Source organism: Podarcis pityusensis (assembly GCF_964106645.2).
Source record: "Podarcis pityusensis genome assembly, chromosome: 17".
In the NCBI taxonomy this organism is placed as follows: Eukaryota; Metazoa; Chordata; class Lepidosauria; order Squamata; family Lacertidae; genus Podarcis; species Podarcis pityusensis.
Genome location: NC_138042.1, coordinates 32,072,202 through 32,089,996, shown reverse-complemented (window position 1 = coordinate 32,089,996; position 17,795 = coordinate 32,072,202). Strand labels below are relative to the sequence as shown.

Sequence of the window (17,795 nt, the reverse complement as noted above, 5' to 3'; positions counted from 1 at the left end):
GGCACAATTAACCGAATGTTGACAGCAACTCTGAATTACGCTGAAATTAACCTTGTTTTGGGCTAGGAATGTAGGAGAATTACATAAAACGTAACAAAAATACCGTTGTCGTTGAAGAAGCCGATGCATGCAATTTTATATGCCGGCGGGCTCTAATGATGCGTTGGATTCTTTCCAAATTATATCGCCAACACATTTTTCTCCCTCCCCTCTTCACAGAATCCAGCTGCCGCTACTTCCAGCTGGTCTGAATTTGACGTGCTTATCCTGGCAGGCACTGTTGGCCATGTGTCAAGTCTGGGCGCCAGCAGCTTCATTGAAGAGGAGCACCAAACTTGGTACTTCCTCGTCAGTACCCTCTGCCTCGCCCTCTGCCAGGAGACCTGCAGGCACTATTTCTTGGCTAAAGACTGCGATCTTCAGCTTCCCTCTTCAGCCAAAGCAAACCCTGAAGAAGTCAAAGGAGCCCACCACCACAGGGATGATGCTGGCTACCTGCAGGATGCCTCGAAAACGGGCAAGGCTGCCAACTCTGAGAGCACAAGGGGCTCCGAGAAGTGGATGGCGTTGGCCACTCCATGGGTTGTCCTCGTTTGCTGCCGTCTGCTTCGCTCGCTAAATCAGACTGGGGTTCAGTGGGCTCACAAGCCAGATTTCGGCCACTGGTTGACAAGGTGCGTATTTGAATTGCTCTGTATTTGTTTTTGGCAGGATGGGTGATGAATTAAGGCTTGCACATGGTAGTTCACCTGCAGGGAGTTGTAGAATGGCTGGGGAAATCCCACCAGATAGGCAGGGTATAAAATTATTATTATTATTATTATTATTATTATTTAGGGAAGCATAACAAAAGGTCTTTCTTTTGGGCCACAAGCTGCTGATACTTTATGGATCTTGCGGCTTTATTAGCTAGTATTTGTAATAGTTTGTGTTTCATGCCATGCCTTGGAAGGTTTCCTCATATTTTCTTGGTAACCTCCAAAACAGTGGAATGTAGGTCAGCCATCTGAAAAGGTTACGCAGTTTTTGAATATTTGGCAGTGGAATGTTCTTCCTCTGTGCATTTTCCCTCTTCCAGGGAGGAAGATGGCAACCCCATTGTTTTCTGGGTTAATGACAATGCGGAGGGAGAAAGATGGGGTGTACCATTTGGAATATGGCTGGAGGTTCCCTTACCTCTGAAGCCACGGAGCAACAGACTTTGGCTCTGACCACTCAAAATGCTTTCGTTTTGTTACTTCATCCCACCCCTCCACCCCGCACTCTACAGACCACTTTGGAAATTGCTGCAGGTTTTGTCTGACCACTCGAAATGCTTTTGTTCTACAAATCATGGCACAGCTTCACCACCGGCGTCACAATCATAACAAGCGCCGTCTTATGAAAATCCTGGAACCTAGGCCAGGGTGGTGCCAGCCTGCTCATGGTCAAAGCAGCCTCTATGCCAGTCTCTACAGCGGTTCTCAACCTGTGGGTCCCCAGATGTTGTTGGACTACCACTCCCATCATCCCTGAGCTCTGGCCTTGCTAGCTAGGGGTGATGGGAGTTGTAGTTCAACAACATCTGGGGAACCCACAGGTTGAGAAAGGCTGCTTTAGAATGAATGAGTGGATGAAGTTCAGGGCCTAGCAACGGCTAGTCCAACAACAGCTGAGGACCCCAAATTTGAGAAACTCTGGGCCAGGCTAGTCTTCCCCATGACTTGCCTTTCTATCTCCAGTTAGCCAATGGGGTGCTGAGCCTGAATAGGGCGGTGTATTACTTAAGGCCACTAAATGAGTTCACGACAGAGGCCAGATTTGAACTGGCGGCTTCCGGGTTCACTGTTTAATCATGAAGCTGCTCTAGCTCTACTTGGTAGTTAGATTCATAGAATTGTAGAGTTCAAAGCAACCCAAAGGATCATCTAGGCCAGCATTTCCCAAACTTGGATCACCAGCTGTTTTTGAACTACAATTCCCACCATCCCTGATCATGTGTCCTACTAGCTAGGGATGATGGGAGTTGTAGTCCAAAAACCACTGGAGATCCAAGTTTGAGAAACCCTGATCTAGTTCAGCCCCCAGCAGTGCAGTTGTATCTATTTGATGCTTTGCAAAAGAATGGAACAATCTTCCTTTGCATCTGCTTGCTTTCTTTTTAAAAAGAAAGTTTCCTTTTCCATCTAGGAAACAGTTACCTGCTCTTGGGTGGGAAAATGATGCTTTCTGAGATAACTTGCCGATCTTTAACTTCTTTCCAACAGAATCGCTTGGCCTGTGAAATAAGATTTTTAAAGGAAGCCTAAAAATGAAGGCTTAAGTGTCAGCTGCCGTTGTGTAGCAGCCCACCCTAAATCTGCAGTGAAGCTGCCTTATACCGAGTCCGACCATTGGTTTACACAACCTCACTCTGGCTCTCCAGGTTTTTGGGCAAGGTCTATCCCAGCCCTACCTAGAGACACCAGGATTGGGACCTTCTGAACGTCAGGGAGATGTTCTATCACTGAGCTATGACACTTCCTTGTTATATTCATGTGCAAAAATAAGGTAGGGGGGAGGAAGGTGCCAGGCACCCAGAATGAATGCCATGGCAGAAATAGTTCTCTGTGCTCCGTGCTAAAAATACAGCGAAAACTCTGCTCCAAGGCAATCCAAATTCTGTGATGCAAAAAAAAAAGCCGAATTATGTCGCTTGTATAAATTAGGCAAGTTTGTGAGATTTCTCTAGTTTTGCATAACGCTGTGCTTGATACTATTTTAATTTATTTATTTTTGCGTTGGATATTCTGCTTCCGCAAATTGTGATGCGGGGCAAGGAGCTGGAACTCGTGACTTCTGAAATTTCACCAGGTGTTGGCACTGCACTTTGAAGAATATATTTGCAACCCTAATGGCTAGAAAGGTGTTCTTTTGCTGGAGCAGAGATTGGGGAGGGGGGAGGAAGCAAAGCCCTTTTACAAATGGTGCTTGGAACATTTGACTACCCCAAGCACAATTCCAATTTTCTCAGGGTAGTAAAATTGTCCCCAAGCAGATCCATGTGTGTGATATCAGAAGAAATGTATTAAGGCTGCAATCCTGAACCCACTTACCTGTGAGTAAACCCTATTGAATTTAGTAGGGCTTACTTCTGAGTAGACATGGTTAGGTTTGTGCTGTAATTCTTCCTTGGATTACCTTTTGTTGGGAAAACCCCCAATGGGGCAATAAATCCCAATAATTTACACTGGCTGGGGCAAATATATCTAGTTATAATTATCTATATCTGTATCTATCTGTATCTAAGGTTTAGGATAGGGATAATTCCTCTGCTGTAATCAAGAGGCAATTCCATTTTTTAATAATAAAAAGTGTCTGGAACAGTGTGACAAAATGAAGTAATATGCAATTTAGACAAAAGTATATATATCAAGGTATGAGATTTGCTGTTTTTAGGTTGAAACTAGTTAACTCTTCAGCCTCCTTCCCAATAAACAACTTTAATACAGGTCCAACCAATCAACAGTTTCAAAAAATGAACTTGCAGTAGCTGAATCTGTTAAAATGGATCTAATTGAAATTATTCTTGTTTTTGCAGTTCTGAACATAAAGCTGAACTTTCTCTCGTGGCATCTGTATCTCTAGTTATGATTTTTATTCTTGTGCAGCGGAGATGTTCTCTGGTTTCAAAAATAGCAATGGCACTTGGACTCTTGGGAGTGTACAGTTACCGGGCAGCCATTGGAAATGTGGAATTTCCATGGCAACGAGACAGCAAAGATATTTCAAAGTAAGTTCATTAGCAGCTATGTAAATGTACTTAACACTGCGAGGTCTAAAAGGAAATGTTATACGAGTGAGCGGTGTGTTGGTTTGGGCATGAGCCTTAAGAGTTTCTGCAGGTTGCCAGGGACCATTGCAAAATGGGAAGCCTCTGTAAGACTGTTCTGCCTTGCTCAGACCACACCTGCAATACTGTGTCCGGTTCTGGGCACCGCAATTTAAGAAGGAAATTGACAAGCTGGAATGTGTGCAGAGGAGGACAACCAAGATGATCAAGGGTCTGGAAACCAAGCCTTATGACCAGTAGTTGAGGAACTTGGTTATGTTTAGAGGAGATGTTGTTGTTGTTTAGTCGTGTCCGACTCTTCGTGACCCCATGACCAGAGCATGCCAGGCACTCCTGTCTTCCACTGCCTCCCGCAGTTTGGTCAAACTCATGCTGGTAGCTTCGAGAACACTGTCCAACCATCTCATCCTCTGTCGTCCCCTTCTCCTTGTGCCCTCCATCTTTCCCAACATCAGGGTCTTTTCCAGGGAGTCTTCTCTTCTCATGAGGTGGCCAAAGTATTGGAGCCTCAGCTTCACGATCTGTCCTTCCAGTGAGCACTCAGGGCTGATTTCCTTAAGAATGGATAGGTTTGATCTTCTTGCATTCCATGGGACTCTCAAGAGTCTCCTCCAGCACCATAATTCAAATTAGAATTTGAATTATTATAATTCAAATAATTATTCAAATAATTCAATTAATTCAAATAATTATTATAATAAATGAATTATTTTAATTCATAATTAGAGGAGATAGCCATCTTCAGATATCTCAAGGGCTGTCACATGGAAGATGGAGCTAAGTTTGTTTTCTCCTGCTCTGGAGGGTAGGACTCGAACAAATGGCTTCATGTTACAAGGAAGGAGTAAACATCATGTCCCTTCCAACTCTACAATTCTGTTATTCTATAATGCACTGTGGGGATGAGGAAGCACCTAGTCAGCTGGGGGATACATGCTTGGCTCATTGCAGGCGACCAGCTGAGTGTTAAACGACAACGCGAGGGGTAGTTGGGGATCAATTTGACAGCAAGGTTCCGCAAATCTCTCCGTTTCCTAGTTGCAGCCACCTGCCCTTTCACAAATGTCTTTGGGGGCTTCTAAGCCGGAAGCATAATCCGCTGAACTTTCAAAGCTGCAGGTTCCGTGTGTGACTCTTCCTCCCTTAAAGCTGATGGCTTAATATCACCATTACAGTGTGAAGAGCAGTTTAGAGGCATGTGATCTGAGGCTTCTGAAGTACAACAGCTCTTTTTTTAAAATGCATCTTTAACTGGGTTGATATATTATAATCATTTTGTACTGTTGTCATTTAAAATTGTCTAGTGCTTTTTATACACACACACACACACACACACACACACATATATATATCTCGGGTTACATACACTTCAGGTTACATGCGCTTCAGGTTACAGACTCCGCTAACCCAGAAATAGTGCTTCAGGTTAAGAACTTTGCTGCAGGATAAGAACAGAAATTGTGCTCCAGCGGCGCAGCGGCAGCAGGAGGCCCCATTAGCTAAAGTGGTGCTTCAGGTTAAGAACAGTTTCAGGTTAAGAATGGACCTCTGGAACGAATTAAGTACTTAACCCGAGGTACTACTACACCACACACACACACACACACACACACACACACTAAAATATGCCTCCTTGACTGGACTACGCCCCAAAAGTTGGCCTATAAATAAGTTCATTAAAAATACAGCAAGAAACTTCTGTTTCTGAACGTCAATGAGAGCACTCATTTTAATAGCTAGAAATCTCGAGAGTGTTTGTAGCTACATGTACGAACTGGAACACTAGGATGCATTCCTGTAACTTTTAAGGAGAGGTGGTTGAATTGATGTTTCCCTGCAACTAATTGGTGGTCTCTTCATTTATGAAGCAAGTAAGATTTTTAAAAGTAACTTGGACTTGTGGTTTGTGGAGGTCCTTGTGTCTGATGACACGGCCAAATGTAGCCTTTTGTCATCCCCAGTAGGTCATTTAGACCACTTGCATGTACAGCATTTCCCTGTCCTTTGCTTGATTCATAAAACCAGCATAGTTGTGCTCAGGTAGTTTGTGGGGAAGACAGGTGGGGTTTGGACCAGGCGAAGAATATGGGTATACAAAGGTGTGAAGACCTGGGAGTTGGGTGGGTGACTGTTATTTGGGTACATGCCATTTTCCCTCTGAATTTTATTTTCAGTTGGGAGAATACAGAAAAAGAATTGCTATAAAATATTTTCTCTTTTGAAATGAATAACATGCTTTTTTAAGACAAGGTTTTATTCAATTTAAAATGTATTCTATGAAGAGTTTTATGTAAAATAATCTACAACAACATTAGAAAGTGGTGATTTCTGTGTTTGCTGTAACGACATATACATCCCTCAAATATAATGCAGTCATACCTTGGAAGTAGAATAGAATCTGTTCCGGAAGTCCGTTCCACTTCCAAAATGTTCGAAAACCAAATCGTGCCTTCTGATTGGCTGCAGGAAGCTCCTGCAGCCAATCAGAAGCCATGGAAGCCCCGTCGGACATTTGGGTTCCAAAAGAGCATTCACAAACTGGAACAATCACTTCCGGGTTTGCGGCATTCGGGAGCCAAAAGGTCCAAGTTCCAGGGCATTCGGGATTCAAGGTACGACTGTACTGCAAAAGTTTAACTATCTAAATATGCAGCAAGTCATCAACATTATGACTGTGTGAGACCATTCTTCCAAATAGTACACTTTCTTTTGTTAATAACAAAATTTCTACTTTTCTGTTTTCAACATTTATTTTCCCCAACTTATTATCATTATGATTATTTATTAAATTGGTATACAGCCCCTTCATCCATGGATCTCAGGGCATTCAACTTATCAGATGACAAACGCTTAAGATACGTGTACTTAAGGTACCATAGGGCAAAGCACTTTGCAGCTTTCTCTAGTATTTGATCATATATTAGTAATTTTGCTTCTACAGAACAGAGGCATACTTTTTGAGGCTGCAATTCTTTGTGTGCTTATCATGGGAGAACTTCACTAAACAGAATGGGTTTTACTTCCTAGCAAGGATGCGTAGGACTGCTTTGTGAATTTCGGAAACACAGCAAATGGTATACTTTATAAATAATGCATTTTATACTGATAAAGCCATAAAATAAAGGTAGGGTTTATGAGAATGTTAAATATTGCATATATTTCAGTTGCTCTCCCAAACATGTTTTGGCAGGGATGGATGAAGAAGAGAGAGAAACCAATAGGTCCTTTTAAAAAAATAATGACTTCAACATTTTCAGAAAGTTTAAGTCTCTGTTATGTAAGAATTGTAGCATATTGATATAATAGGTATTCAACGCTGATAATAAAAAGTGGAACACATTTAGCTGTTTAATATAGGATTGTATCCAATATTAGTCTTCCTCAGAGTAAACTCATAAAAATAGGCCAATCAATTCCAGTTGGTCTACTCTGAGTAGGACTTAGTTGGAGACAGCCCTTCATTTAAATGACACATTTGTTTATATGGATTGATTTACTAGTGGCATAGTTTAACTTTTTGGTGGATGTTCCTTAGGGTCAAATGTTTTTCTTTCTTTCTTGAAACAGAACAGAAACGTTATAACTGCTTCAATTGAAAAGAGAGGGTATTTTTTAATGCAATTAGAGTAGCGAATAACTTTTTTTTGAAATGCCTACCAAAAACCTGCTTCTGACAGCTTAAGTGCAATCAGCATTTTAATTCCAATTATCATAGACTGAAATATAATGTGTTTTTTTTAAAAAAATCTTATCATAGAATTGTACAGTTGGAAAGGGACCTTTTTGTAATTTGCTTAAATTGCTGGTCTTTGGTAGTACAGTGGTTTTCAAGATCTCTTGCAATAATGCCCGAGAAATGTTATGCTATCAACTGGAGATGTGAAGGTGCCTTAAAGATAATGGAGTTTGCTAACTGAGCAAGGTTCAGGATACACACACACATATATACATATATACATATATATATATATATATATATATATATATATATATTCCCTACCCGCCCTTCATCACCAACGTCCCAGGGGGAATTGCCATAGTATAAAAAGACAATACTAAAATCCATTAAAGCCAACCAACCAAACAAGGAACCTTCCTTTTTAACATGGAGGAAAGCTATTTAGGGGGAAAATAAAAACAAAAACACTTCCTCCCTTTATTTTTTAACGTTAGGGAGTGCTTTCCATTTTTTTGTTCACATTCCCTGTTTACTTTGCCTGTTAGCAGCCTCTGCATAATTAGCTGAGCTCTTGAGAGTTTTTGAGAGCAGGAAGTTCTTCTGGTTTGTGTGCTTGCGAGGGGTTAAAATTGGCTGCAGCCTCAGGCTTCTATCCTTATTTATCAGTGTGTGTGTGTTTTAGGAAGGTGGAGGGAGAGAGCAAACAAAGCCTGCAAACTCTTCAAAGTACAGTAGTCCAGCGTCCATTTTGGTGAACGTCTGCAGCAAACCTGGAAGTACTGGAACGGGTTACTTCCGGGTTTGCCGCATGCGCAGAAGCACAAACTGCTCTGTGTGTGTGCGCAAAGTGTCCCTTTTGTCGAGCGTCCGGGGCTCTGGAATGGATCCCGGACTCAAAACAAGATACCACTGTATCTGTAAAGTTCAGCTGTGCTTACCCCCGCGAAGCTGTCCAGCTTTTGTTCACCAGTAAGTTGCCTTGTTGAAACACTTATCAAGAGGTTATTATAACCAGTGTCAGATTTACGTATAAGCTAAATAAGCTATAGCTTAGGGACCCACTCTCTTGGGCCCCCCCAAAATTTTTTAAAGAAAAAACAAACCTGGATGTACTGCATTTTTCGCCGTATAAGATGCACCAGACCACAAGACGCACCTAGTTTTTGGAGGAGGAAAACAAGAAAAAAAATATTCTGAATCTCAGAAGCCAGAACAGCAAGAGGGATCGCTGTGCAGTGAAAGCAGCAATCCCTCTTGCTGTTCTGGCTTCTGGGATAGCTGCACAGCCTGCATTCGTTCATAAGACGCACACACATTTCCCCTTACTTTTTAGGAGGGGAAAAGTGAGTCTTATAGAGCAAAAAATACGGTACATTTCCAAAATATAAGATAAAAAACAAATAAAATAGAACCTACATACAGTTAGTGCTTAATAATTATTACATTATTAATATACTTCTTTAATTGTATTTCACTATTAATATACTTCTTCTTAATTGTATTTCAGTTCAACACTTACTTTGATAAAATACATATTTTGTTATGTGCAAATGGCTTTATATACCTATTAGGTCCATAAATTACCATATAGCATATATTCAACACAAAAAACAGCAACAGTTTGTTGTTGACAAAGGTCAGCTGGACATATAAAGGGCCCTATTACCTTCAGTAGCTTAGGGCCTCATCAAACCGAAATCCGGCCCTGAATACAATTCAAAGGTATGGCAATTTATCGCACAGCCCTAGTGGCAGTTGAGATGCTTTGAATGCTAGCATTACTTCTACTTCCTTTCAGTGTGCAGGTACAGGACGGTGCGCAGGTGAGTTCTGGACATGCCACCACACTGAGGCATACCAGGCCTCTTCAGTGCTCCTCATGAGTGCAGTGGGAGCCTAGGACACACTGGCAGCTCCATGGCAGATATACAGGTTTCCTCAGCAGATATGCCAAAGTTTTTCTTGGCAATAAAAAGTTTGAAAGCCCCTGGGTATAATGGGTTTGGCTGCAGCCATCGTTGAAAGCGGCATGTGATTTTAAGTCTAGTTGTTTAAAGCTCTGGCTTCTCTCGCCTTTTCTTGCTCCGATTCCCCAAAACCATTAGAAAGTGCAATTCATCAGGTAATGGTGGTTTACAGAATAACAGGTCCTTTATGCACCCTGGTTGTGTACAAAAATCCAATTCCTGCTGATGTTCAAAAGGCATGTGAATAGTGGAAATCAGCCCGTCAACACCTTCCCCTTATTTTTAGCCCTCCCGTCCCTCTTGAGGTATTTGAAGGAGTTCAGCAGGGGTCTGATTGCCTTCAAATTCAACATCCTCCTTCAAAGTGATTTCCAGAGAAAGAAAGGGAGATAAAGGCCCTGTGAGCTTGAGTCAGCTGTTCATTTCTTTGCCTGGGTGCTGGGCGCCAACTCAAATGAAAGACACCACTGAGAACATGGTCTTCGGATGCAGGAATTGTTATTCCATGCACTATGTTTTGGGTTTAACTGCCAAATCATACATTTTTATATAGCTTTGATGCTAAGACTAGTACTCTTTACCTCTAACATTGTTTCTATGAATTGCTTGTGATTAGCGTTCCTTGGGGCAAGGGTCCAGTATCCCAAGATTCTGCTATGAGGGGTGGGGGGTAGACCTCCTCCCCAAACCCCTGGATCCAGCAAGTGTTAAGATATAAGTCAGGCTAGCTTCCTGTTGAGGCAATTGCCTGGGTGATGGTCCATTACGGGGATCAAAGGACTGGGGCTCTGTGCATGGTACAGGTACCTTACCCCAGTTTGTGGGTAGTTGGAAAGACAAAGCTGGGAATGAGAGCAAAGAGTTGCCAGTGATGTGAGCTTAGAAGCAAAGCAGCAAACTGGGAACTGAGAGAGAGACAGCTGTGGCTTTGGGGGAAGCAAGGCCCTCTTGGGTGCGAATGCTGTGAACCCTTCCATCATAGGCTCAGGTTGTACGTATGTGTAAATAAACAATATAACAGAAAGACGCCACAGTCTCCACTGTGCCTCATTCCAAAGGAAACACAGACCCTGGGTAAGTGCCTGGAACCCTTGGAATCTCGCACTGCTCGCTTGGGTAGTGGGGTGGCATGTAGCAATACTTTTTGCACTGTGAGTAGGAATGGTTAGGATCGCACTATAAATTTCTAGTCGTTATCAATGGAGATGTGATGACAGGTTATGAAATAAGAGGTGAAATGACCCCAAATCTTTTAAACACCCACTCTTTCAAAGTTTGAACAGACTTTGGACGGAGCTGTTGGAACTTTGAAAGAGTGGGTGTTCAAAAGATTTGGGGTTTACTCAGAAATAATTCCTGCTGAGTTCAGTGTCCATTGTTCTTTGGTAAATGGGCACAGGATTGCAGCATTAGGTTTCGTCATGGGAATAACATCCCCATAACGGGTATAAAGGCTCCAGATTTTCATAGCTGAATAAACATACAGGGTTATGGTTGAGAGTTGTAGAACAGGAAGTTCTGAGGGCAAATTTTACCCGGCATCCCATCAGGGTTCAAAATCAGCAGGGCGCTAGGCACATTTTGTGCCTAAAGATTCTCCATTTCTGAGCACCTCACAGAGTCTGGGTGCCATTTTTTGCACCCGGCTGACACTCAAGGATTACTGAAATGTATGTGCTTTGAAGCCTCAAAGTATATGTTAAGGACAGACAATATGTTAAGGAGTTTTAACAATAAAGTGTAGAGTGTTTTCAAAACTGAAGTATGCTACCAATTTTTTTTTATTGTAAACACCAAATTAAACATGTATTAACAATTTCTGTTAAAAATGTGATGTTAACAATGTGTCACGTGAATTGCATATTAATTCTTGCTTATCAAAATAATAAATAAAAAGTGTTGCTGACCACCCCACCCCGCGATGACTAGACATTCTGTTTGGGTCCCCACAACCCAAGTCCCAGAAGCCATTTAGCTCCTAGCTTTTCTATCCCATTTTCTAACACTGCATCCCATGGGGGTACAATCCACCAGGAAGATTTCCACACAGAACTCTTTGATTTATTCCAGTCACTTCTTGTTAATGTCTTGTTCCATTGGTAATGACACCCCAAAACCCATTGCCCAGCTTTGCTTCATGGATGGGCCTACTTTGGACTCTTCATTCCTCCAGGAATATTTATTCTAGTTTTAACAGAAGCAGATTTTTGGACCCATCAGATGCTGAATTTGTTCTATCTTTTCTCTCTCATTTTAGGGGCATAATTGAAGCACGTTTCGTCTATGTCTTTGTTCTTGGCATCGTCTTCACAGGCACCAAAGACTTGCTCAAATCTCAGGTTCTCTCGACAGACGCTAAGACAAAGTTTATAGGATTGTGGGAAATCTACAGTGGGTTGGTCCTGCTGGCTGCGCTCTTACTCAGGCCTCACAACTTGCCCGTGTTGGTCTTCTGTCTTCTCATCCAAGCCATGATGACAAAGTACGTCTGGAAGCCGCTGGAGTTTGATGCAGCTCAAGTTACCATCATGCATTACTGGTTTGGACAAGCGTTCTTCTTTTTCCAGGTAAGAGAATATTGTCTTTAGAAGGAACATACAGTGGTACCTCAGGTTACAGACGCTTCAGGTTACAGACACTTCAGGTTACAGGCTCTGCTAACCCAGAAATAGTACCTCAGGTTAGAACTTTGCTTCAGGATGAGAACAGAAATTGCGCAGCGGCGGTTTGGAGGCAGCGGAAGGCCCTATTAGCTAAAGTGGTACCTCAGGTTAAGAACAGTTTCAGGTTAAGAATGGACCTCCAGAATGAATTAAGTTCTTAACCTGAGGTACCACTGTATTTCCTTGGTTGTAGCCAGTTTCTTGTTTCAGTTCAAATGCTTGCCTCTTAGGCGATAAACTCTTGACCAGGAACTAGGGCTACATTGAGTATGGAACGTGGACACAGGTTGGCAGGGCCCATTGCTACAGCTGTTTATGTGGTGGTGGACCTTAAGAAATTTGCTTGAGGGAGACCAGAATCATCAGGTTCTTTTCCATGCAAGTCTTTGGCTTGAAAGAAACCCATGTGGTTGTCCTTTTTGGACTTTAAGAGAGCATTTAACACCTTCCTCTCCATGTTTTTTGTTTTTGTTTTTAATATTTTAGCAAGCTGATCGATGGTTCGTATTTATATTTTGTTTACCAATTAATTCTCGTCAGAATTAAATTTTTGTTTTTCATTTGCTGGACCGAAAGGCAGTCTATGGAAATGAATTACTGGGTGTTTTGTGTAGCATTGTGGCAACCTTGGGTTTCTAGGCAAGCTCTGTTTTCATTCAAAGCATTTAAAAAGACCTCTCGCTTCTAAAGAGACTTAAAGCCACTTACCAAGAAATTTCAGCAATGGCAACAATGGCCAGATCTTGCCAGCTTTAATTCAATTTATGAAAATTCAGATTGAGTCCTTTTCAAAGGTTAATTGTAGTTCTGCTTAAATGCAACCTTCATATGGAAGGGAGAGAAGTGGCATGAAGAATTTCTGTAGTGGCTATTGTACCTTTGTACTACAAAAATGTTTGCCTGTGGAGACTGGCAATTAAGTTTTGAAGAATTGAAAATACCAAAATACAGATGATCCTTCTTTATAGTGGAGAACATACTAATGTGTGTGGAATACATGAAGTGTATGTGGTGTTAGGGGAGGGGTAGTTCCTCTGGTGGAGGACATATTGTGCTCCTTCTGGGATAGTTCTTCCACCTTTGATCCCAACCCTGCACTGATCTTTCACCTGCGGCTGCCAGAAACTGTCAGCATATGACAGTGGCCACACCTTGGGCAATGGCTTTGACCGGCTGGTTAAACCAGGTGAGGGTAGCTGATGGGTCTCAAACATTTGATGATTTAGGCAGCAAAGACAGGCCCGGCAGATTGAACAGACTAGACCAATGGTGTGGGTCTAATAATAATAATAATAATAATAAATAATTTTATTTATATCCCGCCCTCCCCAGCTGAAGCTGGGCTCAGAGTGGCTAACAACAGTAAAACGATAAAACATTCTAAAATCATTTCATTATAAAATTAATTCCAATAAAATGAATGGCAACCGTTGGGCTAGAAGTTCTGTAAGGATTGCCAAAGGAGGGAGTCAGGCTGTGCCCTGGCCAAAGGCCTGGTGGAACAGCTCCGTCTTGCAGGCCCTGCGGAAAGATGTCAAGTCCCGCAGGGCCCTAGTCTCTTGTGACAGAGCGTTCCACCAGATCGGAGCCACAGCCGAAAAAGCCCTGGCTCTGGTTGAGGCCAGTCTAATGGTCAAGAAAGCGGTTTCTACACTTGTAAGGGGCAGATGAGGCTTGTCAAGTTGGAAGGGTAGCCCATCTAGGAGAACGAAAACTGATCCCCAACCTCTGCTGCCTTGTGTCTATACTCATTCATGAGATCAGCTTCGGGAGTAAACCCTGAGGAAAAATCTGTACGCACTACCTTGCGGGACATCTTCAGGAGAAGAAAAGGCAAAGGAGTTAACTCTACACAAATCCAGAGTGGAGTCCCTAAGGCAGTTGGATGGTGTCTCGTATGCCTTCTTCCGGCGACTCCTGCAGCCAAGCTGGTACCAGATGTATCGCTCTGCTTTCCTTTGGATCACATCAACACGGTCGGGAAGGGACTTCCGAGGAAGGCAACCCAGGACACTGCCCAGGCTTTCACCGCAGGGAGATCACTTTGGTGCTGCTAACACAGCAAAAACAACACAGAAGGCTGCAGTTGTTACCGGTCTCTGCAGCCACAGCAGGCGCTGTGATTCTCCAGTCGTTTGACTTTGCCCCCAGAGGCGCACTCCATTGTCTTCTTGAGACAGATGGATGCCAACAACAGCATGAGGAAACTCTGGTGAATTTCTTGCATGCAAATTCACCACTCAAGTTTTTAAAAGAGGAAATGGGGATTTGCATCCCCTCCACCTGTCCGCTGGGGCACTCAGAACACCTTCTAATAAAATACATGTTCAAGCCAATTCAGAATACTTGCTACAGGATTAGTGGTTCTGGCAACGGAAAGACACCCCTTTATTTTTTCACACCAATACTTGTTCTTTAAAACCTGTCCTGTTTCCTACCGACACACTGCTAGGCATACATTCTCTTTTGGCTTTGCTTCACTATTAATAGAAAAGCATGCCCTGCACCCAGAAAAGTCATTAAACACTGCCCCCCCCACCTCCATGTTAAAAGAAGCTTGAGCGATTAACAGGCAGTCGGTCTTCATAAAATAGTTCATGTGATCAACCCTGTAACTGAAATTGGAAACGCTTTTAGAAGCCTCAGGAATACTATTTTTGGAATACTCTTAAATTAAACTCTGTGTTGCCATTTTCTCTTAGCTGTGTTCTTGTGTAGAACTGCTGGCAATTAAGCAATGCTGGTGAGATGCATATGGTTTCTTTGCAGACTTTCTGTTGCATTAGAGGCTATAGTATATTGGTAGAGTCTTGGTTCATACTTTGGTTTAATTGAATTATCCATCCATGCACCCCTCCTGCGACAGATTGGCTAATGATCCTGAAGTTCTGAGGCAGCAAGTACGAGTAGCTTTTAAAGATCCCATTAAAACCTAATGAAAAGTACTGCTTATATACTTCCCTCCATCTCCCTGTACTTATTTAACGCAAGCTTCCTCAGGATTATTCTAGAAAGGAAAGCCTTAAGCTTCTGAAATATTTGGAGGCCTTGTGTTTACAGTGGGGATATATGTGTGTGTGGAGTTTATAGGGTAGACAGGAGAATGTCTGCACACCAGACTGCTTGGATGGGATCATGGTGGTGTTAACAGGATACTGTTAGTTCTTAGGGATTGTTTACAGCAGGACTCAAACCAATGGATTCAAGTTACAAGCATGGAGATTCTGGCTAAACACCAGGAAGAACTTTCTGAGAGTAAGAGCTGTTTGACAGTGGAACGAACTCCCTCAGGAGGTGGTGGACTCTCCTTCCTTGGAGGTTCTTAAGCAGGGGTCGGCAAGGTTTACCAGCCATGGGCCAGATCATTCCCACGGAGATCATCTGTGGGCCAGACTGGCACAGTGCAACACCGGAAAGTGTGTCTGCACATGTCTGCGGTGCCAGAAAGAGCGTCTGTGCATGCCCAGATTCCGAAAACTGCGCTTTCACAGAAGCGATTTTCGGCGTCTGGGCATACACAAACATGATTTATGGTATCTGCGCGTGCGCAGACTTGATTTCTGGCCTCACTCTTCGAGTCCCTGCACTGTGCTGCACCAGTTTAGTGCAGCGCGTGGGGGACTCGCCGAGTGGGAGGCTTGGTTCAGGGGCGGCTCGTGGGCCGGTAAAACAGTCTTCGTGGGCCGCATCCAGCCCATGGGATGCACGTTGCCGACCCCTGTTTTTAAGCATAAGTTGGTTGGCCATCTGTCATGGATGCTTTAGTTGAGATTTCTGCATTGCATTCTACGATTCCCATCAAGGTCCCTCAAGGAAGCAGATGTAATGTCTCAGAATATCACAAGGCGCTTCCTCTGCGGACCTCATGGACTTGGGTGCGTAGCTTGTCTCTGCTCTGAGGGCCTTCTGGCAGTTCCCCTCACTGTGAGAAGTGAAGCTACAGGGAACCAGGCAGAGGGCCTTCTCGGTAGTGGCGCCCGCCCTATGGAACGCCCCCCATCACATGGCAAGGAAATAAACAACTATCTGACTTTTAGAAGACATCTGAGGGCAGCCCTGTTTAGGGACGTTTTTAATGTTTGGTGTTTTTTCGCTTTTTATTATTAATATTTTGTCGGGAGCCTCCCAGAGTGGCTGGGGAAACCCAGCCAGATGGGCAGGGTATAAATAGTAAATTATTCCTATTATTGGGGCATGCCGTAGTCCTAAAATGGGTAAATCTGAGGAGAAATCTGATTTAAGAGATTACAGTGGTGCCTCGCAAGACGAAATTAATTCGTTCCGCGAGTTTTTTCGTCTAGCGAATTTTTCGTCTTGCGAAGCACGAAATCCCATAGGAATGCATTGAAATTCAATTAATGTGTTCCTATGGTCAAAAAAAGTCCAAACAAAGCCAAATTTGGTACAACAAGAGTTTATTAAGTGCTCTTTAAAGTCACACATACCGTAAAGAGCATTTCAAAAATTGAAGGAACAATAAATTAAGTTTCTAAACATGACAGAAAAACCTTTTTTTTAAAAAAAAAAAAAACATGGCCCAATGGTCACAGAAAATCATAAAAATTCAAAAAAACCCACACAAGCTCCCAGATTCTTGCAAACCCCTCCTCAACTGTTCCCCCAGCCACCCACCACACAGAAATTCAAACCCAGAATTTTTTTTTAAAAAAAACAGCAGAGTGGCCCAATGGTCACAGAAAATCACAAAAATTCAAAAAAAAAAAAAAAAACCCACACAAGCGCCCAGATTCTTGCAAACCCCTCCTCAACTGTTCCCCCAGCCACCCACCACACAGAAATTCAAATCCAGAAATTTTTTTAAAAAACAGCAGAGTGGCCCAATGGTCACAGAAAATCATAAAAATGCAGAAAAAAAACACACAAGCTTCCAGATTCTTGCAAACCCCTCCCCAAAACCAAGTCCTTGAATTCCAAACACCCCAACCCAAAATCCAAAACCCCCCAAAAAAAGTTTTAAAGGAAGTTTTGGAAAAGCTTCAAAAATCACCAAAAACCTCAAAAAAGGCTACCACACCGCGTTCTATGAGTTGCTCCTCGAAGTCAAGTCGCAACTGTATTAGCGGTGTTAAGAAAAAGGAAACAAACTTGCAAGACGTTTTCGTTTTTCGTCTTGCGAAGCAAGCCCATAGGGAAATTCGTCTTGTGAAGCAGCTCAAAAAATGGAAAACCCTTTCGTCTAGCGAGTTTTCCGTCTTGCGAGGCATTCGTCTTGCGGGGCACCACTGTAAAGCTTTTCCTGGCTGCAGAGAACCTTCCAACATACACTTATTTGCCAGGGAATCCTCTGGTATCGGCCGTAGAGCCCTGGAACACTCCAGAAAATGTTCCGGTGTGTTTCAGGGCATTATTTCAGGTCCTACATTACTACAATCTGTTGGGCCTCCGCAAAGCCCCAGATGAACCGAGAGTGTGCTACAATGTGCTTAACATTTCCCGGTGGCTGCACATTGGAAGGGAAGATTAATAATAGCTGTTGGCAACCGGTGTTTCAGGAAAGATTGCCAGTGTTATTAATCTTCTTTGAGGAGCCCCGATGAGCGTCTGAGGAATTCCGAGTTAAACATAAGGACATAAGATGAGCCTGTTGTTCAGGCCAAAGGCCCATCTAGTCCAACATCCTGTTTTCACAGAGGCCAGCCAGGTGTCTCTGGGAT

At 42.9% G+C, this 17,795-nt stretch overlaps 1 protein-coding gene and 1 long non-coding RNA gene across 2 annotated transcripts in view; one reads left to right on the top strand and one right to left on the bottom strand.

Moving 5' to 3' along the window:
- LOC308466361 overlaps positions 1–17,795 on the bottom strand; it is a 110,615-nt gene that overhangs the window by 48,594 nt on the left and 44,226 nt on the right. The gene's annotated exons all lie outside the window — the stretch shown is intronic.
- PIGG (phosphatidylinositol glycan anchor biosynthesis class G (EMM blood group)) overlaps positions 1–17,795 on the top strand; it is a 60,649-nt gene that overhangs the window by 20,916 nt on the left and 21,938 nt on the right. The window contains exons 9-11 of the mRNA XM_080986724.1: positions 220–674; positions 3,560–3,751; positions 11,715–12,024. Of these exons, the coding sequence (XP_080842850.1) occupies positions 220–674; positions 3,560–3,751; positions 11,715–12,024 (957 nt within the window). The remainder of the gene's footprint in view (positions 1–219; positions 675–3,559; positions 3,752–11,714; positions 12,025–17,795) is intronic.